We start from the raw sequence: 19,425 nt of genomic DNA, 5'->3' as shown, positions 1-19,425 counted from the left end.
AAAGCCTTGTATGTGGTGAGGAGCTCAGGTGTGCCAAGGAAGGACTTCGCACAAACTTCGCAATTATGAATACCAGGAAGTTTTAAGTAAGATGTGCTTCCCTTCCTTTTTGCTTCATGTCCTGTTTGTCTTGTTTTTCATTCTCCTGCCTTTTCCTTTGTTGCTGATTGGTTTATTTGCTGGTGTTCATAATAATAATAATAATAATAATAAAAACGTTTGTTTGAAATGCGTGTCCATAAACATTTCTGTTGTAAACGAATTATGTTGTCACATTTTAAGGTGAAAGACTAACTTTGCACAAGGTGCTCAGTTCTTCCGATTATTTAAAGTTAGAGATAAACCTTTCACCTCGCTCACACATAATATTTCAAGGTGTGTGAATGGTTACTTTTCTCATGGGAATTCCAAGGATTACAGGAGAATGTTTGTACTGTTTCAGTTGAAATAAACTATTTTTAAATTATTAATTGACTAGTGTATACAATGCCGGTGATTGAGGGGTATGATATATGATCAAACTGGAGGGCCATAAGACAACAACCACCCCACAACCGAATGGTAACAGAAGCACTGCCCACCCAGCTGATATAGCTCTCAAGGACGTATGATGGAACAGGGATTTGATAGGATAGGAAGGTTTGGGTTAAGTAAACAACACCAACAAACCCATGACAATTGGAATAAATACAGACAAACAGCCATCCTGTGAGGGTTGAGCTTGAAGCGGTGCCCACTCGAATGCCATGACATCATCCAGCATGATGAATGCTTTCGGAAAAGTCCTCTTTCAACTGGGCCAAACAAAATAATTGTTTTAAGTAAATTTGGATGCTGTAAGCGGAATTGTAAGATATTTTTAATTATGCCTATGAGGTTTCGTGACGATGCATGAAGCGGTGAGAGAGGGGATAGGAAAGTGAATCAGGTACAGACGGACAGACACCGTCCTTTTATTTATATAGATAGAGATTGTGCTTGAAATGGGATTGTTATGAAACTGATTTGCTAACCTTTATTTTTGATTAACTAATATTTCATGAGGATGATGTCCCGTCGTATCCTCCCACCCAAACCATCCCATACTTGCATTTCTACCCACTAGCAGACACAGACGTCCATTAAATAAACCAGGCTTGGTGATTTATTTGATTGATGTCTGCAATTGGAAAGAAGATGCCGTCATTACCAACATTCAGGTATACTTCCCAGAGGGAGAGATCGTATCTGGTTTGGGTGGTTCTTAACATTGACTGGATGGATGGTCATATCTGACACTTGTGAATGCACAGGGTAAGTTTCAGTTTTAAATGATGATATTTACTATTCATCAAGTTTGGGAGGAGGAATGGGTGGGAGCTGTATGGCATGTGAGTACCGTTATGAATATATATTATTTGTTTGGTTCCGGGGCCACAAGAGAAATGATACAAGATTTTTGCATCTATTGGTAAAAGGAGATGTGTGTGTGTGTGTGTGTGTGTGTGTGTGTGTGTGTGTGTGTGTGTGTGTGTGTGTGTGCGCGTGTGCACGCGCATGTTATCCATTGTCTGTCACTGCCTGCTTGTACGAACAGGAAATGATACGAAGCTGACTCATCTCGTCCACAGATATTTCTCATATTTCCTGTATTTCCGCGAGTCCAATTTGCATTCAGGAACAGAACAATTGTGGTTAATCACTGTAAACACACAGACACTTCTTGAACTACAATAACACTCAGTGGAGCGTATACCTACGCCAGGGTGAGCACTTTACGTTTTGTATTCACTGATAGGCCGGAAATGGATCTAGACCTGAACCAAAATCTAATCGGCTTGTTCTTATCACCTAACCAATTCATTCACTTAGTTTTGTCATAACTCGTCCACAACTTTTTGAGATCTCGTGCTCACGAACAGACAAACAGCGGTGAAAACATGACGTCAGTCCACATTTGGTGACCACGTTTGTAATTTATTTGTATAATCGTATTATTATGTGGAAGAGGAAGGGGGCTGGGGTGGTTCATAGCGAGACTGTGGATGAAGTGTAGTAAATGCATTATTATGTGGAAGAGGAAGGGGGCTGGGGTGGTTCATAGCGAGACTGTGGATGAAGTGTAGTAAATGCATGTGTTTTGAGGGACCTGTCAGATTAAGACGTTTGTTGCATGTGATGCTGAGGAGCCATTGTATGTAATTTATAGACATGTTAGACCTTCATTTGTGGGCATGAACACCATGTTAATAGGCGGGGCTAGTAGGTGATAACTTCTCATGAGAGAGCGAAACTGAGAGAGTGATAACTCGCGGAGCGAAAGGGGGACGATGGTTTGTGCGTCCGTGCGTACGTGCGTGCGTGCGTGCGTGCGTGCGTAAGCGAAGGACCGCATTCAAATTTGGTGTGTGGGTGCAACCCACGTCAAAATCCAAGATGGCCGCCGCCATGTATGTCTGATGCCATGTATGTCTGAACCTTGTGAGCGGAATATCTTGAAAAATAAGCGAAGTACCAACTTCTAATCTGGTGTGTGGGTGTATCTACGCATAAGGAAGAACGCTATTGACAATTGGGTCGCCACGTCAAAATCCAAGACGGCCGCCGCCATGTATGTCTCAACCTTGTGAGCGAAATATCTTGAAAAATAAACGAACTACTAACTTCTAATCTGGTGTGTGGGTGTATATATGCATAAGGGAGAACGCTATTGAAAATTGGGTCACCATGTCAAAATCCAAGATGGCCGCCTTGCGTCTTCCACTTTGTCAACTCACATCACTTCAACGACGGGGGACCTAGGCGTAACGCTTGTTGTACATAAGTTTGAATATTCCGATTTATCTCCTTGTGTCAATTTAACTCGCTCGGTTCGATCCTTTAATAGGTAAGAAAACGTGTTTGATCCATCTGTTTACTCTTTTGTGTTTGCCATCTATTTTGGCCCAATTGAACGATCCTTGGGGAATGGTAAAGTTAAAAATTTATTGAACACAGTGAAATAAACTATTCTTCCGTCCATCCTCTGAGACTAAAGGTGTCGGTGCTGAGGTTTCTGTCGTAAAATACCAGTTGCAAAATACCAGTTGTATGATTATAAAGACCAGTCTGACATCTTTTTAAAGTGAAGGTTTAAAAATACCTCGGTAATTGAATTGCATGACGTGTCGTGTCATTGGCGTTTAGCACTTTTAGGACACAAGACGATTACTTTTTATTTTGATTCCCTTTGATGTGTGAGGTAGTTATTAACTTCGCTTCTCAATGGGCACAAGTGGTCTCAACTGGATTTCTTTCTTGAGTAGTTTATCAATCGTCTCATTCGATAGAAGAGAGAGTCCTTGTGGCAAAAAATTTTGTGGATGAAACACAACAGATCATTTTCACAAGAATAACTACACTTTATTAGGACGACTACTACTACTACTACTACTACTAATACTACTACTAATACTAATACTAATACTACTACTACTAGTTCTACTACTAATACTACTACTACTACTACAACTACTACTACAACTACTACTACAACTACTACTACTACTAGTTCTACTACTAGTTCTACTACTAATACTACAACTACTAATACTACTACTAATACTACAACTAATACTACTACTAATACTAATACTAGTACTAATACTACTACTACTAGTTCTACTACTAATACTACAACTACTACTACTACTACTACTACTACTAGTTCTACTACTAGTTCTACTACTAATACTACAACTACTAATACTACTACTAATACTACTACTAATACTACAACTAATACTACTACTAATACTACTAATCTATCTATAATTCCAGTAATCTCTGTACGTTTGTACGTTTGTTTGTCTGTGACCGCTGTTTCTCGACAACCACGGGTCCGATATACTTTTAACTTGCCAGGTATATTGCTGGGGACCCGAGGATGTGCCTTTTCAAGGTTTCATATTAATCGGACAATTACTTACCGAGCTATGTCCAAAAAACGATTCAACCAATCAGAGAGCAGCGAACTATCGCGTGTGCCGAACGTGGCGGACACACTCTGCCTCGGATGGCACATTTGAGAGCGTATTCATTTATTTCACGTTTGCAAACTATGTTGGCGTTAAACTATGTTTTACAACTAATAAAAACGAATTTGCGATTCATTCGCTTTCCTGCGCGTTTGTGCACGCGATGGCGATTTCTTTACCAAACTCCGGAAGCCGTTCGCTTTGGACCAAACCATTTCATGTAAATAGAGGGGGGGGATATAATTTTAGATATAGATATAGTACGGGCAATGCCCTAGTACTACTAATACTAGTAATACTACCACTAATACTACTACTACTACTAATACTAATATTACAACTAATACTAATAGTACGACTAAACTACTACTCATACTACTCTCACTACTACTCCGACTACTACTAATACTAATACTAATACTAATACTACTACAACTTCATCCTTCCTGTGCAATGTATAGGTGTGGGTAGCAAAATTTGCTCGTAATGTAATTTGTTCAGTGTGCCGGCGATAGCTCGCCTACTATTTGTGAAGAGCACCATGGGAACTTTAACGTCCACCGTGTAAAACCAGCAGACGGGACACCCAGTTTAACATGTTCATCAGAGGGACGGCACACATTGATGAATCACCCTAGATGCGAAAAGGGCATTTACTGACTCTATTTGGACACTAAGAACTGAGGCTATCAGCCCATGGTGCTTGACTCCAAACCGACCGCTGCGGTGTGCTTGCACATCTTTGGTGTACTTACACGTCTTCTCCTGTAAGAAAGTAAAAACAAAAAATTACCCAAGGGCAGTGGATATAAAGCCTATTATGCCAGGCACCCAGGCAGGATGTCACCAACCTTTGTACACATCTTCAGAAAAGCAGATACATTATTTGTTTTGTTTTTTGGTCCTACAGGGGGTTTGATAAAGTATGTTTCCAAGAAACAGACGCCGATGTGATTTTTAATACAGGATACCAAACTGACCACAAACAAAGGCAGTTGATACCTACAAGCCGAGCTATACGTGCTCTTGTTTCTTTCTGCTTCCAGGCATTTCTCATTTGACGTTTAACATGGACCTTGACCCTTCCGATAAATGGTTCCACATACCAACAGCCCCATGTGATGCGCTCCTTTCATTTCCACACAATAAACTTTGTTGATTTTTTTTTCAAGCAAAATACCAGTTGCACTACCACCGACCTCTTTTTAGGGCTTTACATTTGTATACTTCCCTCATTTTTTTTAAACGGAAGTTTTGTATTGATTCGAATGAAGAATTAGTCTGGCCGGTGAAGGCAGGTGTCAATCTGCATTGGCGTCCAGGTACAACGATGGGCGGAATGAACAGGACGTTGGTTTGAGGTATGTATGCTGACCGTCGTGGGAAGAATGAAGAAGCTGACATTTCGGTTGCTGACCCTTCGTCGGAGCAAGCCCGTTAACCACCCGGCTGTTAGCCCTCGCACCGACGAAGGGGTTAACTCCCGGAATGTCAGCTTGTCCTTGTTCCCACGGTGGTTAGCATTCCATTCCAGTCCTCTTCATTCCGTCCGTTGTAGTGACTAGATTCTGATTTTTTTTGATGCGTTAGCAACCGAAATGCATCTGTCGGTCCGAGAGCGACTTGCTGGATGGGTCAATGGAAAAGGTTTGACGTTTTATTGAAATTAGCAAAATCTTGTCCGCAAAGCTTTTAACAGCCCTTTAAAATTGCCGGTTAACAGCCCTTTAAAATTACCCGTTGATGTAATGCCGGTTGTTGGAGAGATGGGTGAGGTTGGGGACGGTCACGTGTGAGTAATGGAGGAAAACGAGAAACAAGAGCACAAAAGGACTGGGAATGTGACATGGGAAGGGATTAATCCATTGACCCATATGAGACTTGAGCTTTTCCATTTTCTCTGCATAGTGTTGTGGTTTACTCTGGTGAAACTTTTCCATTTTGTACTATATTTTATTTTTGTTGACCTTTTAAAAGGGAGCAGATTAGGGGCGGTAGTGATTGTGCACAGCAATATCTCACTTCTATCTAATGCTGGCAACTGAATTATTAATGTATTAACTATTTAAGAACAAGGTTGGAAGGATGGCCTAGAGGTGATACGCCAACTCGTTTCTAAGCTCCCTAGCCTTGGTTTGAATCCTTTATTACAAAACTGCCATCTACAAAACAAAAGCTACAAACTGCCATCCTGGACTTTCACAAGCGAGGTGATTCATCAGTGTGTGTACCGTTCCTCGGATGGACATTAACCAGGCGTCCCATCTGCCAGAATTCTTTGGTGGATGTTAAAGATCCCACGGTGTCCTTCATGAAGAGTAGGTGAGCTATCGCTGGCACCCTGACCAAATTACAAATTCCTGCCCCAAACTACTGCTGGGAAGGCAATGGCAAACCACCCAGTATACAGTGCCTTCAGAAAGAATTCACACCCCTTGACTTTTTTCAGATTTTATTGTTACAGCCTGAATTTAAAATAGGTTAAATTGAGATTTTTTGTCAGTGATCTACACAAAATACCCAATAATGTCAAAGTGGAAAAAAATATTTGGAAATTTTGGCAGAATAATTAAAAATGGAACACAGAAATATCTAATTTACACAAGTATTCAACCCCCTGAGTCAATACTTCGTAGAAGCGCCTTTGACAGTGATTACAGTTTTGAGTCTTCTTGGGTATGTGTGTATCAGCTTTCCACATCTGCATTTGGGGGTTTTCTCCCCATCGTCCTTGCAGATTTGCTCAAGCTCTCTCAAGTTGGATGGGAGTGTCAGTGAACAGCAATCTTCAAGTCTTTCCACAGATTCTCAATGGGATTCAAGTCTGGAATTTGGCTGGACCACTCAAGGACTTTCATGTTCTTGTTCTGAAGCCATTCCAGTGTTGCTTTAGCTGTTTGTTTGGGGGTCATTGTCCTGTTGGAACGTAAATCTTCACTGCAGTCAAAGGTCTTTTGCACTCTGAAGCAGGTTCTCCTCAATGTTTTGCCTGTATTTGGCTCAATTCATTGTTTCCTTTATCCTTACAAATCTCCCAGTGCCTGCCGCTGAAAAGCATCCCCATAGCATGATACTGCCACCACCATGCTTCACGGTAGGGGTGATGTTACATTGGTGATGAGCTGTGCTCGGTTTCCACCAGATGTAGTGCTGTGCATTCAGGCCAAGGAATTCAATTTTTGTCTCATCGGACCACAAAATATTTTGCCTCATGTTCTCTGAGTCTTTCACGAGCCTTTTTGCAAACTCCAGGTGGGCTGTCATGTGCCTTTTTCTCAGGAGTGGCTTCCGTCTGGTCACTCTCCCATAAATCCTAGATGCAGAGACTGTTGTCGTTTCGGCAGGCTCTCCCATGTCGGCCAAGGCACTGTGTAGTTCTGTAAGAGTGCTCATGGGGTTCTTGGTCCCCTCCCAGACCAAGGTCCTTTTTGCCCGGTTGCTCGGTTTGGTCAGACGGTCAGAACTAGGAAGAATCTGGGTAGTTGCACATTCTTTCCATTTCCTACATTGAGCTCTTGGGAACTTCCAACACTAGAAATTGTTGATATCCTTCCCCAGATCTGTATCTCCTCACAATTCTATCTTGGCATTCTCTACGGACAGTTCTTTGGACCTCATGCTGGAGTTTCTGCTCTGACATGCACTGTCAACTGTGGGACCTTATATAGAAAGGTGTGTTTCTTTCTAAGTCATGTCCAATCAATTGAATTGTCCACAGGTGGAGTCCAATCAAATTGTAGACTTATCATGGGTGATGAAAGGAAATTGGATGCACCTGAGTTCAATTTAGAGTGTCATAGCAAAGGGGTTGAATACTTATTGACTCAAGACATTTCAGGTTTTCATTTTAAATCCACTTTGGATTATGTAATTTTAAAAATTACATTTTAAAAATCCACTTTGACATTATGGGGTATTATGTGCAGATCAATGGCAAATAAATCTCGATTTAATCCATTTTAAATTCAGTCTGTAACACAACAAAAGGTGAAGAAGTCAAGGGGTGTGAATACTTTCTGAAGGCACTAACCCTTGCTAATAAACTGCTTCGGTATAACGGACGCTCTGGGACAGAGTAAATGGTTACATCGGAATCAGAATTAAAACCAAACATTTTGTGATACAGAATGTTTTTCTTTTTGTGACCTGCATGTACTGTGCTGGATGAGCATCTATGGTGCTGTTTACTCTTTGAGATTGCTTGACAGCAATGTTGATGACTCAAGCTGTCAGCATATACACCGAGACTGAAACCAACTGGTGATGTGGCAACTTGTTCCCTCGATGTAGCCACTGAGACGATTGATTTAAACTTGGTTGGAGCCTGACGGTGATCGAGTATGAAGGAAATAAATAGCTCGTTAATTGGACCTGCCGTTGTGGGTGGGAGAAGCGGCTGGGTTCGAATTTGACCAGATTCGGTGGTGTAATGGTTACTTAGAGCTTCCTCAGTGTCTACGAGTTTGGCGGTTCGAATACTGGCCGAGTCGTACCAATGCTGCTTCCTCACTTGATGCTCAGCATTTAGAAGGACAGAGCATGGACAAACAACCATAGGTTGGCAGTTAGATGGACAGAGAATGGACAAACAATGTCTGAGAATGGACAATGGTTAGAGAATGGACAATAGTTAATGTTGAGTTAATGTTGAGAATGGACAATGCTTAGAGAATGGACAATAGTTAATGTTGAGTTAATGTTGAGAATGGACAATGCTTAGAGAATGGAGAATGGACAATGAATGGTTAATGGTTAGAGAAGGGACAATGGAATGGACAATGGTTAATGGTTAGAGAAGGGACAATGGTTAATGGTTAGAGAATGGACAATGGTTAATGGTTAGAGAAGGGACAATGGAATGGACAATGGTTAATGGTTAGAGAAGGGACAATGGTTAATGGTTAGAGAATGGACAATGGTTAATGGTTAGAGAAGGGACAATGGTTAATGGTTAGAGAAGGGGCAATGGTTAATGGTTAGAGAAGGGACAATGGAATGAATGGAATGGACAATGGTTAGAGAATGGAATGGTTAATGGTTAGAGAATGGACAATGGTTAATGGTTAGAGAAGGGACAATGTAATGAATGGAATGGACAATGGTTAATGGTTAGAGAATGGACAATGGAATGAATGGAATGGACAATGGTTAGAGAATGGAATGGACAATGGTTAGAGAATGGACAATGGTTAATGGTTAGAGAAGGGACAATGGAATGAATGGAATGGACAATGGTTAGAGAATGGAATGGTTAATGGTTAGAGAATGGACAATGGAATGAATGGAATGGACAATGGTTAGAGAATGGAATGGACAATGGTTAGAGAATGGACAATGGTTAATGGTTAGAGAAGGGACAATGGAATGGACAATGGTTAATGGTTAGAGAATGGACAATGGAATGGACAATTGTTAATGGTTAGAGAAGGGACAATGGAATGGACAATGGTTAATGGTTAGAGAAGGGACAATGGAATGAATGGAATGGACAATGGTTAGAGAAGGGACAATGGAATGAATGGAATGGACAATGGTTAGAGAATGGACAATGGAATGAATGGAATGGACAATGGTTCGAGAATGGACAATGGTTAGAGAAGGGACAATGGTTAGAGAATGGTCAATGGTTAGAGAATGGACAATGGTTAATGGTTAGAGAATGGACAATTGGACTGAATGGAATGGACAATGGTTAGAGAATGGACAATGGTTAGAGCGTCCTCTGTGTCTACGAGTTTGGCGGTTCGAACACTGTCCGAGTCGTACCAAAGCTGCTTCCTCACTTGATGCTCAGCATTTAGAAGGACAGAGAATGGACAAACAACCATAGGTTGGCAACCATTGCACAGGCTTCGTGGGGGTCATTTCCTCCTGCATTTAAGTTCCTCATCAGATAACTCATTATTATTATGATTATTATTATTATGATTATTATTATTGTCATACGTTTGAGGTTTTGCTTTTGATGAGTTATGGGTACACCTGATTGACTGTCTACGATCTCGATATTTGTGCCAGCATTAAGGAAGTTGCTCACGAGTTATGCAACCATTGTTATTGCACCTAGTGTGTGTGTGTGTGTGTGTGTGTGTGTGTGTGTGTGTGTGTGTGTGTGTGTGTGTGTGTGTGTGTGTGTCTGTGTCTGTGTCTGCGTCTGCGTCTGCGTCTGCATCTGCCTGCTCTTGTCCTGTTGTGGTCTGTATTATAACTCGGGCCATCTCAGATGGGAACATGTAGCCCGGCGGCTGTGTGCTCAGTCCAGGTAACTATAGATGAGATATAGAGGCACTTGGATTATACATTTGTTTAGATTGTACTGTTGTACCATAAAGTCGTGATAGTGTCTGTTGCATGGGAAAACTGTTCCAATGATAACACTTTGTATCCATTGTGACGTTCAGAGCATCAAAACTACTTTGGTGTCGATGACAATCTTGGACCCGTGGCCTTAAGTTTGCGTCGAGAAAAGCTGGATGAAGGACGGGAGAAGGAGAGCTCTCATGGACCGCAGTACAACTATCGGATCATCTTCCGCACGTGCGAGGTAAGCTCAGCTCCCCTGCCCATGTTGTTACACTCGATCGAGCCGTTGGATGATCTCTTGTTGGCATGAAAGCACAGGGATTATTTTGATGCCATTAGCACCAAAAATAGTCACGCTCTTTGGCAAAGAGTTACATTTCCGAATGCCCTTCACAAGCTGTGGCAATGTTCTGGCAATGGTAGCCTTACATATTTCAAACCGACTCGATACACACACTGCACTACTGCATCGTGACGAAGTGCCCTTTTTCCTGGCAGTTAGCATACATTGATGGATGAATCTTGCTTCCTCCTCTTCTCAACATCATCATTGTTTAATTTTTGTTTTTAAAATTTTAGCTATATATTTTTTTACGTTTGTGGGGGTAGAGATGAATCTCATAGGAAAGTTTGGAATGTTTAGTTTGGCATGGACCGTGTGACGCGAAGAGGAAGCCCACCTCGATGTACATAAGTAGGGAATCTGTAGAGCATAAGATCATATATGTGTCTCCATATGAGGGGTGGAGCTATGCTAATTAGGTAGGGCTTAAGGATAATCCCCAGTGTGTAATTGCCCCTGTGATTTGTCCCTTATGTTTTATTTCATCAAAAAGGGCCGCCATTACAACAACGGCCATCGCACCGTCATGCCGACAGAGACCCGAACACTTTCCGGTCGGCAAGGGAACCCCGCCCAGCCGAACATTCCCGAACGGCCGGTTAGACTCCGCCTTGATGACTCATAAGGGAGAAACCACGCCCCGAGCTTTGTGACTGGTTAAGGAGCCACCAGATGATGTAATGAGACGTTGGGATTTGTCGAGTGTGACGTCAGTGAGGAAAGGGGAGGGTGCACCCTCCCCGCCACCCCCCTCACTCTCTCTCTTGGTCCTGGCATGTGTGGCGAAAGGTCCTATCAGATAAGGCTTCGGGCCTTTCATGCACGTGCGAAAAGATATTCCCGTCACGTTTTGAAATACGCCTCGGAGTTGAAGCAACTTTCGGCTATCTGTCCAAGGCTGGTCTTCATCGGCCATACTTTGTAGATGGCTGTTTTATTTATTTATTTGTTCAGGATAACACACCGCTTGCTTGCTTATTGCCTTCATCAAATTGGCAAGACTTGAAACTATTTTGCAAATTTTTATGTCTCAGCCGACTTGGTCGCCAGAGGTATTGTTTTCAGGTTGTTCGTCCGTCCTGCTCTCCATCCGTGATAGGTTTTCGTCACCGCGATAACTTGAGAACGGCTAAAGGGATCTTAGTCAAGCTTGGTGCAGGTATGTATAATGAGGCAAAAATGAACTGATTAGATTTTGTGGTCACAAGGTCAAAGGCCAAAGGTCAGAGGTCATGTCAGGTAAAAATACTGTTACCACGATAACTTGTGAACCAGTAATGGGATTCTGACCAAATTTGGTACAATTATGTAGAACGATGTAAAGATTAACTGATAAGATTTTGGGGTCATCAGGTCAAAGGTCAAAGTCTGTAAGAGGTCTATAACTCGAGAATGGCTAAAGGGATCGAATTCAAACTTGGTACATGTATGTGTAATATTGTAAATATTAAGTGATTAGATTTTGGGGTCAAAGGTCAAAGGTCAAAGTCTGTAATAGGTCTATAACTCGAGAATGGCTAAAGGGATCGAATTCAAACTTGATACATATATGTATAATGATGTAAAGATTAACTGATTAGATATTGGGGGCCCTGAGGTCAGAGGTGATGTCAGGTAAAAATGTGAGAACTTGTGAACAGCTGAAGGGAATTCAATTAAAACTTGGCACAGGTATGTATAATGAGGTAAACATGAACTGATTACATTTTGGGATCAATAGGTCAAAGGTCAGTGGTCATGTCAGGTAAAAATGTGCTAACTTGGGTACAGCTGAATGGATTTAAATCAAACTTGATACAAGTATTATAATGATGTAATAATGTGGGCGCAGGCATACCTGTTGACGTTGTGATGTGGAAGAGTGTCGTTCTAGTTTTTAATAATAATAGTTGAAACTGCACCGTAGCTTCCATACTTTTGATTGCCCGATAACTAAGTGAACGAGTGACAAGGACCAGACTTTAACCAGCCTCAGTGGTGTAATGGTTAGAGCATCTCTCCAATACTGGGAGGGCGACCATTCAAACCCCGGCTAAGTCGTACCAAAGATTTCAATAACGGTACGTGCTGCTTCCTCGCTTATCGCTCAGCATTTAAAAAGGATAAATCACTGCCGAACAATCATAAGTTGGCATCCATTGCACAGGCTTTGATGGGCCTAATTGGGCAATTCCTCATGGGAGAGGACAAAAATAGGAAATTTAAAAGTTTCTCAAATCTCTATGAAATTGCATGTCTTGTGTGAGCAAATGTCTACTTAACAAGGAACAGAAAACCGTTTTTCAATAACTTCATTGGTTTGCATGAAAATTTGATTTGCAATTTGGAGACATTTTGGCCTTGAAGTATGTGAACCATGACTGAATCTTACAAAATTCAATAAACCCTTTAATCAAGAACTTATTCCTCTGTATACTTGTTAATGTTAGTGTCATACCCTGAAATCTTATCTTGTAGCACTTTCCACAGACAATTGCTGTGCAACTTAGGCTTAGATATTTGAGCTGCAATTTGCCACATGCAAGAAGAAGAAGAAGAAGCAAGAAGCAAGATATTTTTTATCACGATTTTGATTATCGTCATCCATTTCGACCGATTTGTTCTGCAAATGCCGGCAGGGATGAGAAAGAATGTGCGTTTGAGAGGTACCGTGCATGCCTGTAAGCGTTTCACACGCTCTATTAACCAGAGCGATGCTCCATATGCAGTGTAAGCGAATTCGCGAGCATTTTCTAAACACCTCGCATTGCTGAAGCATGTAATTGTTTGTTCGTACAACACTACACGCATTACCATATCCCTAGGCAGCACCTCGTAGCCCTTCTCGCAATTTTTCTCGAGCCGCAGACTAATTTGGCGCACGCTTTTCATTCAGTTTGCTTGTTGATGTAAATAATTAAGTGCCGAGCATTGTTTCCATGTACATCCAAGTTTTAGATGTTATTTAACAGTAAATGATGTCTTTGCTTTGCAGCCATCTTGCTTTTCCTGTACAGAAAGAGTTTACAGGATGATTGTTAATCTTTCAGGACCACCCCCATTCTGCACCCCCTACATATCCTGCCCTCTCCCACCTCATCCCGCCTGGTACATAGAATGAACATTTTGCGCAAGTACAACTCTGATTCCTTTTGAGGTCATTTCACTGCCCCTTTATACAGGTGCACGCCTTCTGGGAGGTTTTTTTTTCTCAAAAATAATCTGTAAATGGGTCAGATTTACATGTCCATTTGGGTCCAACGTGCTCGAGTCAAATGATGTTCCTTTTGAACAATAATTTACGTTCAGATTTGGAATGATGACATGAAGCCTTCAGAAAGAGCCTTTCTACTAATTAGCATCATTTGAAGTGTTTTTTTTTTTTTTTTTTGTTTTTGTATACAAGATCCATGTGCATGGAAGAAGTTTCGGGAACTGAGTGGCGTGCTGACGAGGAGGGGAGTGTCGTTGAAGCTGAAGGGAAAGGTGTATGCTGCATGTGTGAGAAGTGTTATGATTTATGGGAGCGACACATGGGTAGTGAACGTAGAGCAGCAACGAAGGCTGGAAAGGGTGGAAATGCGAATGGTTCGATGGATGTGCGGAGTATTGTTGAGAGAGAGGAAGACAAATGATGAATTGCGAAAGATGATGGGAATAGAGCCTGTGATTGATGCTGTGAAGAGGAACAGGTTGAGATGGTTTGGTCATGTGTTGAGGAAGGATGAAAGTGACTGGTTGAGAAGAGTGATGGAAATGAATGTGGAAGGAAGTAGAGGACGGGGAAGACCGAGAAAGACTTGGCTAAAGATGGTGGAAGAAGAAATGCGGGCAAGGGGGTTAACAAGGGGAGATGCAGAAAATAGGGCAAAATGGAGAAGATTGTCATGGGGACCGCAAGGCTAACCCCCGCTCTAGTAGGGAAAATGGCCTTAAAATGCATGTTGTTGTTGTTTGTATACAAGATCGAGGCTCGTGTAAGAGCTAACATGAATAACAAAAAAAAAAATGGGAGTGGGACACACAAAACATACAATAAAGGAAGTGGGAGACAAGATGGAGAGAGAAGTCAAATAATTTATCTATACACCTAGTCAACCCTCCCCCTGTCTCTCCCCTCACCACCCCTCTCACCTCCCCCCACCCCACTGCCCTGCTTCCAACCTCCTCCATTTAGTATAACTCATCCCAACCTCTTTGCCCACCTCTCCTCCTTTAACAGTTCCAGTTCCCCATCCTCTCCCTTTCCCTTCATATACACGTTTTATTATTCTCACTTGACGCCCCTCGTTTTATTTTCTCTAATTTGCATGTTTGTTTCTGTTTCCATCATTTGTAACATTTGTAAGTATCACAGTAAAGGAAGCATTTACTCTATTTATTCCACGAGTAGTAGGTATTTTGGTTTATTCACTATCTCATAGTTCTTTAAACCCCATACAATGCATTATTCATCTTGCGAGACTGGACGTTAAAAAGTGGAAATGTTATCGCATGGAAATTATTTTTCATGCACTTGGGAATATTTGGGAATATTTTGGGAATATTCTTGGGAATATTTTACAATATTCTTGGGAATACACTTGGGAATATTGTGGAATGGAAGACATTTTGTTTTTAATTATCAATGCCAAACGTACTTGGTGGAAGTGGTGGCCTTAGCTGTGAAGGGGTCGGGGTAAAGGGATAATTTTATACACTGTAATATGTAATTCTAAATATCGAGGTTGATACAAACTGTTTGTAATTTTGATGAGCGGCAGCTCCATTCAAACACGTATAATCCTCGTTTAATTGATGCGCAATGTTTAAGGTGAATTTGGTGCAATAAATTCCGAGCCGAATCCTCCTCCAGTGATTTGTTTGTATAGTGTGAGAGTGCATTTTTACGGCTGGCGTCGTTGACCCTTACTCGGATTGTGGTGCTTTGCATTTTGCACAGAGCCAGCCTGGAGCCCGTTTTGTTTATGCTTCCTTTATGTCCTCATTCTCTTGACGTGGAACATTGCCGCCTTGCTGGGTATATTTTATTGTCATGCTGCTCTACTAATTGCATCGCGTGTGCCGGATGTATGTACAGTGCCTTCAGAAAGTATTCACACCCCTTGACTTTTTCACATTTTGTTGTGTTGCAGCCTCAATTTAAAATTTATGAAATTGAGATTTTTTGTCACTGATCTACACATAATACCACATTATATCAAAGTGAATATATATATATATTTTTATTTATTTTAATTTTTACAAGATGGACAAGATTTTACAATTTTTACAGATCTAAAATGTTTATATATATATATGTATGTTCTGGATCAGTCAACAGCAGCATAGACTTTTTTTTTGGTATATTAATTTGAGGCTCGTGAAAGAGCTAACACATAGAACATATAATAAAGGGAGCGAGTGCCAAGAGGAGGAAAGGGAAGCACTCTAATACTGGAGAACAGGGACATCAGGAGATCGGTGGAAGGGAGAGGGGTTGTGATGGTGTTTTTGGGATAAACAACATGCACACTAAAGGACTTTCAGGAAAGAAAATGGAATTTGAAAGAGGTGGATTAGCAGGGGTAGAATAGATCAAGGTTTTGGATGGGGAAAGATCAGAGATGGTGGTGGACATCTGTTTTGAAGACCTGCAGGGAGGCATGGGATTGAAAAGAGTATGCGAGTTTGTTCCAGAGGTGGGGAAAAATGGGAATGAAAGAGTGAAGGTGAGCAGAGAGTCTTGATTTTGGCAATTTAACCAGAAGAGGATTGCTGGCAGATCTTGTGCGCCCTGCATGAATATTTGGAGGACAGAGCTCAGACAGAGCAGGGGGTGCAAGGCCGGAGAGGAGTCGGTAGAAGACAGAAAGACCACTAACCTGCCTGCGGTGAGTGAGTGAAAGGCCCTCAGAATCGTGGGAGATACCAATGATGCTAAAGGCCTTGGTTTCTACAGTGTGAAGCTGAGCTAGGTGTGAGGCACGGGCACCAGCCCATAGGGGAGAGCAGTACTTACCCTTTGCATATTTTGAAGGCAATATGTTATCTTCAACAATAGAATATTGATTGTAATTGGATACTGTGTCAGTTTTTGGTTGGCGTTGTTCGTTTCAAAAAATGGGTGTGTTTAATGATTACCCGTGATCACTCCATGCAAATGCAATCGCATTGTTTTGGAGTTTAACCTGAATCTTTCTTCTCTTTGTTGTCTTACTTTTCTCCAAACACACTTTGTTGTCTTACTTTTCTCCATGGAGCTTCAAACACTGAGGGGAGCCGTGCTGGAAGATGCCATCCCGTCCACAGCAAGGCATGGCACTACGCGTGGCCTGCCACTCAAGGAAGTGCTGGAGTGCGTGATTCCGGAGGTGCATCTCAGCTGTCTGCGTCTTGCACCCGTCTCACCTCGTGTTGCAGAGCAGCTGCTAAAGCTTGATGAGCAAGGGGTGAGCTTCACCCTTCTCCCCCCATCGCCGTTTCCCCTCCTCCCCCCACTCCCCACCCAACATGCATGCACCGTGCACGCATTACATTACATCACATTACATTCATATGAGTTGGAAGTGCCAAGTCTTCATGCGTTGAACTGTTAACTCAGATATTTGAATGGTAACTTCCAATTGCCTTCTTCAGAAAAGTCGTAATTCTGTCGCTGTGCCCTCAAAACTACAGAATGAATATGTTTCTGGTTGAGCAGGTTAAGTGTGCTGTTTCTCATAAAGTGACTTCAGCTCACAAAGTTGCCTCTCCAGATATTGCATGAAGAGCAAGATTTCTATGGCATGAAGACTTCTTCGCGAATAATAGGCAGTCATATGAAACAAAATCTGCCAAGTGAACTCCGTGATTGATAACTTGAGGGCAATCCTTGGACAGAAACTGCTCCATCACATTCCTGTGAATTATAGTCGTGGCCAAAAATATTGGTACCCTTGCACTTTTTCAAATGACTCTCAAATTTCTATCAAAAGAAGTTGAAATTGACAAAAGTATTTGGTCTCCACAATTCTTTATTTCACTGTTAATATGACAGAACCTTTGTTTTTTGATTCAGAACTTAATATATCCTTTTAAATCAGAAAATAAAAAGAAATGGCACTGACAAAATTATTGACACCCGAGACTTAATATTTGGTAGCACAGACATTGGACAAAATAACTACAGTCAAGCGCTTCCTATAGCCATGGATGAGCTTCCTCCACCTCTCTACTGGCAGTTTGGCCTACTCTTCTTGTGCAAGCTGCTCCAGTTCTCCCAGATTTGAAAGGTGCCTTCTCCCAACTGCTGTTTTCAGATCTTCCCACAGGTGTTCAATGGGATTTAGATCTGGACTCGTTGCTGGCCACTTCAGAAGTGTCCAGTGTTTTGTCTTGAACCATTCCTGGGTGTTTTTTGAAGTGTGTTTGTGGTCATTGTCCTGCTGCAAGACCCATGACCTTTGACGGAGACCCAGCTTTCTGATACTGGGTTGAACATTGTTCTCCATAATGCCTTGGTAATCTCCTGATTCCCTGATGCCGTGCACACATTCAAGGCAACCAGTGCCAGAGGCAGCACAGCAACCCCAAAACATCACTGAACCTCCTCCATGTTTGAATGTAGGGAAAGTGTTCTTTTCTTTGAAGGCTTCATTTTGTTTTCTGTAAACATAGAGATGATGGGCTTTACTAAAAAGCTCTAATTTGGTCTCATCTGTCCACAGCGCATTCTTCCAGAATGATTCTGGCTTGTTCAGGTGTGTTTTGGAAAACTTCAGTCGGGCTTTCTTACGTCTGTCTGTCTGTCTGTCTGTCTGTCTGTCTGTCTCTCTCTCTCTATCTCTCTCTCTCTCTCTCTCTCTCTGTCTCTGTCTCTGTCTCTCTGTCTCTCTGTCTCTGTCTCTCTGTCTCTCTGTCTCTCTCTCTCTCTCTGTCTCTCTGTCTCTCTCTGTCTCTCTCTGTCTCTCTCTGTCTCTCTCTGTCTCTCTCTGTCTCTCTCTCTCTCTCTCCCTCTCTCTGTCTCTCTTTGTCTCTCTGTCTCTGTCTCTCTGTCTCTGTCTCTCTCTCCAGTGGGTTCCTCCTGGGTCTCCTACGAAAGAACCCCATTTCATTGCGTTAGCGACGGATGGTGCGAGTTGAAACTGTCGTACCATGTGTCTGAAGGTCAGCTTGAATCAGTTTAGCAGTTGATTGAGGTGCTTTCTCCACCATTCGAACAATCCTTCGCTGCAATCTTCGATTAAGTTTTTTCTTGCGGCCACGTCCAGAGAGGTTGGCCACAGTGCCATGGGCCTTAAACTTCCTGATTACATTGCATACGGTGGACACAGAAACATCAAGGTCTCTGGAGATGGACTTGTTGCCTTGAGATTGTCCATGCTTGGCTACAATCTTGTGTCTGACCTCCTCAGACAATTCTCTGGTTTTCTTTCTTTTCTCCATGCTCATTGCGGTACACACAGTGACACAAAACAGCAGAATGACTCCTTTTCTCTTCTCAAACTGGTTGAATGAGTGACGTGTATATTGCAGGCACCTGCAACTCACCACAGGTGAGTTCAATTCCAAAGTAAAGGAGAATCATCTGCTTGAAATCTAATAATTTCTAACAACTTCTAAAAGGTGCCAACAATATTGTCCGGGCTATTTTAGGATTTCTGTATGGAATAAGCTAAGATTTAGTACAATTTTCAGCTTTTTTTGGTTTGTTCCACTGCAAACCAAAGAAATAAATATGTGGACACCAAAAGATTTTTAAATTTCAACAATTTTCTGGAAGAAATGGTGCATTATTTGAAAGAAGTGCAAGGGTGACAATACTTTTGGCCACGACAGTATGTA

General features: G+C 41.9%; 1 protein-coding gene across 4 annotated transcripts in view; it reads left to right on the top strand.

Moving 5' to 3' along the window:
- Positions 1-19,425, top strand: part of LOC137434896 (signal-induced proliferation-associated 1-like protein 2) — a 454,554-nt gene that overhangs the window by 276,113 nt on the left and 159,016 nt on the right. For all 4 annotated transcript variants that reach the window (XM_078784965.1, XM_078784963.1, XM_078784966.1 and 1 more), the window contains 2 exons: positions 10,397-10,539; positions 16,863-17,051. In XM_078784965.1, the coding sequence (XP_078641091.1) occupies positions 10,397-10,539; positions 16,863-17,051 (332 nt within the window). The remainder of the gene's footprint in view (positions 1-10,396; positions 10,540-16,862; positions 17,052-19,425) is intronic.

Source organism: Myxine glutinosa, chromosome 9 (assembly GCF_964187855.1).
Source record: "Myxine glutinosa chromosome 9, kmMyxGlut1.1, whole genome shotgun sequence".
NCBI classification, from domain to species: Eukaryota; Metazoa; Chordata; class Myxini; order Myxiniformes; family Myxinidae; genus Myxine; species Myxine glutinosa.
The sequence above is the reverse complement of the archived record's forward strand: the minus strand, read 5'-3'. Positions and strand labels throughout refer to the sequence as shown.